General features: G+C 39.8%; 1 protein-coding gene across 2 annotated transcripts in view; it reads left to right on the top strand.

Moving 5' to 3' along the window:
* Nucleotides 1–6,421, top strand: part of cachd1 (cache domain containing 1) — a 75,665-nt gene that overhangs the window by 30,966 nt on the left and 38,278 nt on the right. For both annotated transcript variants that reach the window (XM_024278795.2, XM_024278794.2), the window contains exon 3: nucleotides 5,209–5,357. In XM_024278795.2, coding sequence (XP_024134563.1) covers nucleotides 5,209–5,357 — 149 coding nt within the window. The remainder of the gene's footprint in view (nucleotides 1–5,208; nucleotides 5,358–6,421) is intronic.

Below are 6,421 nucleotides of genomic sequence, written 5' to 3'. Positions count from 1 at the left end.
GGCCGCAAATGGCCCGCGGGCCGCGAGTTTGAGACCCCTGTTCTAGATGAAAATTAGATTTGTACTGCCTTACCTTTTTTATTTTGGTCTACAATTCAATGTTGACATTTTGTTGGCTTTCTACATTTATATTCCCTCATTCATTGTGATAAGAGGAAAGCTATTTAAAGGCCAATGTTATATATCAAAATTCTGATCCAGCCTTATTTGTCCACACATGTCATATGATTTTTCTTTTGGAATAGATGTAAGCAAGCCACTACCGCTTTAATTTGATTTAGCAGAATAGTTGGAGTGCAGTGTGAAATTTGCGTAACCCTTTTGATGTCCAGATTTCCGTACATCTAATGTGCACCAATTTAATAATAAAGATCAAATGAGGAGAAGCAATGTATGCACTGTGAGGTTTCTGCACAGGCATCTGCAGAATAATAATCTCCTCTTAGCAGAAAAGTCTTGAGCGGCGCTGTGAGGAACTGTGGTTGAAGGCTGCCTGCAAACCTCATAATTCGAAACACAAGATGTCGGGTAGCACCCTTTCCACTCACTCCATTTTTGTGGCTGAGGCATCCCCCACAGCAGAACCTTACAGGCCAAGTCTGTCTGTGAGGGTCAGAGAATGGAGAGAGGCGCCCCGTGTTGTGCCGAGTGCGGTTAATCTGCAGAGCGCAGGTCGGTTTTGGCTTCTCCATGGCAGACGGTAACCTAAGCTTTAACTTGCACAGCTTGAAGTTTCTGGTTTCTCTGAAGTCACACTGTGTAAAACTCGAGCGATTCCTTATTTTTTTTTACTTTCCTTCCTTTCAGAAACAGAAACACAACAGGAACACTGACCCATTTTTCTGTCATTTGATCCAAAGGCCAGTGCAGCTAATTGCAATGCATTGACACAATTGTGTGTGAAGCAGTTTACCTTTATGTCGCAGCGCGGCACTGAGCACATTGGTGACTTGTGTGTTCTTTTTGGTGGAGCAGCAGTGATTGTGGGCTGTGCCGCGGGCTCTTGTTAAACCTTTAATAGGAATAGCGGCCGGCTGATTAGGTGTACAGGCGGTCAGTGGGTCGTAGAACCTTTTCCCGTTTCTGGCTTCAATCAGTCTTTTTGCAGGCAGCAGTAATTATGGGATGTGTACAAAGAGGGTCCAGTTACTGTGGCAATATACTTTTTTGGATTTAAGTAGAAGTAGTTGGCTAACAAAGCTCTCAAAGTATTAAAGCCCCACTCCAGCGATATATTTTTTCTACTGTACAAGTGTTCTTAGTGGTCAGCCAAAATCATAAAGCCTGTCGTTTTTTTTAAAGACATATTTTCTGCAGCACAGCAAGAGCTCATTAGAAATTTGCCTCTTATTTGTGAGCAGGACCAGTGGTGCAGAAGTTAGCCTCAGCTAATTTCCTATTAACCCTTTGTCTACACTCTCCCACTACTTTGGAACACCTCATAAGCCCAAGATAACATTAGTCTAATAAAAAAAAAAAAACGGCTAGCAATATTGAAGCTATCCTGCCGTATAGTTTTGATATAGCAGCACAGATGAGGAAAATTAAGATGTTACTGTTTGAGTACCTTTTGAGCGTTCTCAAAAGGTACAGCAAGGAATGCAACAGCATGATATAGAAATTCCATAAATCCCAGTAGATTGAGATTGTGTAGGGCAGAGCAGGGTTTATGGGACTGTGGCTGGTCTTATATGCAGCCACCAGTAAAGCAAGCTGATTTGATCATAATTGAGACCCTAAAGACCCACTCCAATAAAAACTCTGTTTTGTAATAGCCTTTGGTCATGATAGAAAACATTTATAAAGAAAATTTAGCTTAAAACTGCAGTATTTTTTTTACTCTATTTGTGATAAATCAGGGGCAGATGAAAATAAAAATGGAAAAAGCTTATAGATGTTGCATGCAAACTATAATCAGCAGGCCACATGCTCCAATCTGATGCATCCACTTTAGATCCATGTACGTCTTTGTTTTCCTCGTCAGACCTGGCATCTGGCTCAAAACTGTACAGCTGGATAGCTACAACATTGCTCACCAATTTTTTTGTTGTCTACTAATGTTAGGTTGGGGTTGTGAAGGTCTGTAAGCTAGCAAGAGAGAGTGTAAACAAAGGGATGATGGGAAATGAGCACTGGCTTACTCCACACCAACAGTCCCACCCACAACCCAGGGGCTAATTTCTAATGATCTCCTGCCGCTCTGCAGAAACTATGACCCAGAAATTGACACAGGGAATTGGATTCTGCCTAAAACCTGCATAATAATACCCAAAAAGACTACTGGGAACGCTTTTGCAATAGTTTAAGATGATTGGGGTGGGACTTTAAACAGCTTTGTCTGCCTTCTTAGTATTGAGTTATACACACTCGCTGACTGTGAGCCACATTTTTAGCAACTTTTTGAACCAATTTAAGTTGTGAGTTTGACTTGACCAGCTGGACGTGTAGAAGGTTTGACAAAGCATTTCCTAATTCATTTGTTATACACATGATACCTATTTTTTTCTTTTTGTTTTTTCTGTTGTGTGCTAAATCGATGCTTGATTAATCAATTGGTTGAATTCAGGAGATAAAACAATTTTAGCTTCAAGTTTTTGATACTCGGTTTGCTTGAAGAGATTAACTAAACCACTTCCGCTATATCTACAAGGCTTGTATTATCTGAATAGTTAATCTGTCATGCTGGAGTGCTATGGAATGCAGATACCTCTCAGGTTGTTGCAGAGCTGAGACATACTGTAGATTTTATCGGTTGATTTGAATGTTGGTTTATGGTGATGGTTTGGAGCTTAAGTTAGTGCTCTTATCCCCAACACATAAATGGATTTTATGTAACATTTTTTTTCCAATAAAGATACTTTACAGTGGGAAAAAAGCTTTTATTTTACCCCCTAAGTCCTAAAAGAAAGAAATAATGTAGTAGTTGCTCGCAGTTTTGTAATATTTGGGATAAAATGAGATTAGAGTTGTTGTTGTTTTTTTTTTTAAATTAACATAGGATTTAAAATTTTTGCCTTAACCCACATGTTTTTGGTCATTTTACCCACTTCATTGTACTGCAGTATTTTGGTGTCTCTATCACATAATAAGACTTTTATTTTGTTGTTACAGACTGCATATTCTGGCACAAATCTCCAAAAAAGTTCTCAGAACAGTTAATATTTTAACATTAGCAGCCTGTTAGCGTGCTAGCAGCCCTCTGAGTTCCACACAAATCTGTCCCAAACATCTTTTTCAGCATTTTGGCAAACAAAGGCAGGAGCGGGGGTTCTTTTGTGGCAAGCTGCTAGTTATTGATGTCCCCCAGGAGGCTGCAGCAGAGCTAGTTATTAGTTTTCCCGATGGACTGAATCCCCATTTAGAAAGAGCACTGTGATGTTTGCTCAACCAGAACCTTTTCCCCCTTAGAGGAAGAAAGGCGGTGTTGAACGTATGCTTGTTTTTTGGGGGGGGCAGGCGTTATAAAGGGACAGCCCTCCCTGTAAAGTTAGGTGAATGAAAATGCGGCTGCTGCCTTTGTCTTAGAATTTCTGTTTCCTGCTTCCTGGTCTTTATACGACTTGGGAAGAAAGTGATAAAATGGTGTGCATTTCAATAAGGGCTGTTGTTTATCACCATGAATATTTACGATGCTTCATTTGCTGTGTTTCTCCTCTTCCTTTTAACTTTACTCTTACTTCTGACCTTTGAAGATGTTCATGTTTTGGGGTTTTATAATATCGGATATCCATCATTCAGCTGTTCTGGTTTTCTGCAGTGTTCCTCAGTTTGTGATTATTTAAGCAATATTTTGCTCACATGCATTTCATGACATTAATGTAAACTGTAAAGTGCATTTTACAATAGTGAAAATATTTGCATCTAAACTTTTCAGGAAGCAATCAAACAAAAACACATTACAGTTTATTTTAGGGGAAAAAGGAACTAAAGATGCAACAGGAATGGTAAAAAATAGTCTTAACATAAAAAAAACAAGTAAATAACATTTTTAAATTGAATTAAACAATCCTAATTTAGGGTATTGTTTTGTCTTAACCTGTTAGAAGTCAGTAAAAGAGAAAAACTTAAGGATTACTTTTTTATTTCCAAATATTTTGTAGATCATCAGCTATTCAAAAACTAATTTTATTAATATATATAGGTCTGGGCAATAAAACGATAACAATATATACCATGGTAGACATTTTTTTCTCGATAGGAAAATGAGTATTGCGATAGACATTTTTTTAAAAGGGGCCACACCATAAAACAACAACTTTTTGAACTTTTAAGTGTATTTTAGTGTTCATTCCTCACAATAAAGAGCCCCCAAATGGTATTTTGATCCATTCACACATTTCTGAGTAATTCTCTAAAAACCTGCGCTCTCAGCACCAGCCCCTCCCATACCAACGAAAAGGAGTGGGTTCTCACGTGCTGATGTCACAGATTGAGGACAGCCCCTTTCAGGAAGCGTCTGCTCTGCAAGCACCGCCCCCAGTCTAACACCGACCCAATTTCTCCACGGAGCTAGCAGTGATCAGCAAAAAACCTTTCATTTAAATGCACAATACCATATATCTTCCAACTGTGTCATGTCTTCAATAAATTCCAGCTCAAACGGGTGTTCTTTACTTTAGACGCGGAGCTCCTTTCAGACACACACGCCTGAAAACATCCAGCCATTCACCATTTATGTTTTGAATTGAAAAATTCTCGTCAATCATCTGGTTTACTCCAATACAGTGTTGTAAAAAGAACAAAACTGTTTACCTTCACTTTCATGAAAAACATTTGCAAACTGCTGAGCTCGATTTTAAACAGTTATTTTTGTTGTAACTGAGACTTTATCACTGTCACAAGGAAGTGGGAACAAAAGAACAATGTAGCGACACATTTGATTGGCTAAAGCGATGTAGATGTTTGAGACTCTTGATTGGCTGAAACTGTTTGGTGGTTGAACATATTCAAAATGAAAGCGTTTAGCTTGTTGCTGCAGAGTTGCAGTAATTGGTAAAAAAAGAAAAAAATGTGCTGGATTTGGATGAATTTGTAGGAACTGGTGTGATCACAAAAAATCCTGGAGGAACCGAAGTTTAAAGTTTTGGCTAAATTCCTGCTGGTATTGTTGGAATGCTGTATATTCAACACACATAAAAGACGAAAATAAGTTGATGAACATGGCATTGAATATCGGGAGTAATTTGAACATATTTTGTTTCTTTTCAGCTGGCTAAGAAGATCCGTGAGAAGTTCAACCGTTATCTGGATGTGGTGAACAGGAATAAACAGGTGGTGGAGGCATCCTACACCGCCCACCTGACCTCTCCACTCACAGCCATACAGGACTGCTGTTCCATTCCTGCCTCCATGATGGAGTGAGTGATTTTTCTCTCTAATTCCTCCACATACAAGGTGCGATTTGTGCCTCAATGCAAAAATCACTACAGGAGGTTCACTCCCTGTATGTAAACTCACCTACACCCTGCTCTCCATATATTTTTGCCAAAATCCCTTCCCTGTTTCGACACGTTTCCATCATTCCAGGATTACTCAGAAGTTAATTTATGCTTTTTTTCAATCATTTGTTTTATAAATCTTTTAGGATTTTAGGGTTTACTGCAAAATCTTACCTCATTTAATGCAAATTTCCATATTGTTATTCTGAAATTAAAATCTTTTTCTGTGAGCGGATTCAGCCCCAGGAATTTGTGAGCGTAGTTCCCACACAGTAACAGCATTTTTTTTCTGAACCTGGGTAAATATTTCAGATTTTAGTCGTATCAAACTGTCCCAAAAACATTAGAGCCAGTTTCCCGGCCAATCATCGGCTCCAGCAGGCAAAACAGAGTTCAAAGCCGAGCTCTGAGAAAGGGAGCGCTGCTTTCAGTTCTAATCTACAGAGCAGCAGCTGCCTCTGCCCCTCATCCCCTCTGTCTCCATTTCTGTCTGTATCGCGCTCTCCTATCAGCCGATGTAACTAGTTACTGCTCTCTGAAGTTGTCTCGCTGCAGACTTCACACGCTGCAAGGTCACCTGTCTTTCCTCTTGTTTTCTAGAGGGTGGGGTAGGAGAGGCACCTGGCTCAGAGCCGGGGCCTACCTGTAGCCAAATCAATGCCAGATTTACCGCACATGCACTAAACATTTAATTACTCGCAATATGCTGTATGTTTGCCCTGACATGTTTACTTCAGCGCTGTGGATTTTCAGCTTAAAAGAACTGACACTGTGAAAAATGTTGTGGACAAAAGATTGTATAAAACCTGGACAAGACAGATGGAATGGTGGAGGGGGGGATCACAGGGGCGGTGGTGACGGTGGTGGGCATACCAAACTGAGGCTGACTCTGATTGATCCCTGAGCTTCAAAGCATTTTTCCCAGGGAAGGAAAAAGGCTTACAGCTGGGTTGCTTTCATTTTTGGATCGACACACAGTTATG

This window comes from Oryzias melastigma, linkage group LG4 (assembly GCF_002922805.2).
Source record: "Oryzias melastigma strain HK-1 linkage group LG4, ASM292280v2, whole genome shotgun sequence".
In the NCBI taxonomy this organism is placed as follows: domain Eukaryota; kingdom Metazoa; phylum Chordata; class Actinopteri; order Beloniformes; family Adrianichthyidae; genus Oryzias; species Oryzias melastigma.
Note: the sequence above shows the minus strand (reverse complement) of the source record. Positions and strands in the feature narration are given on the sequence as shown.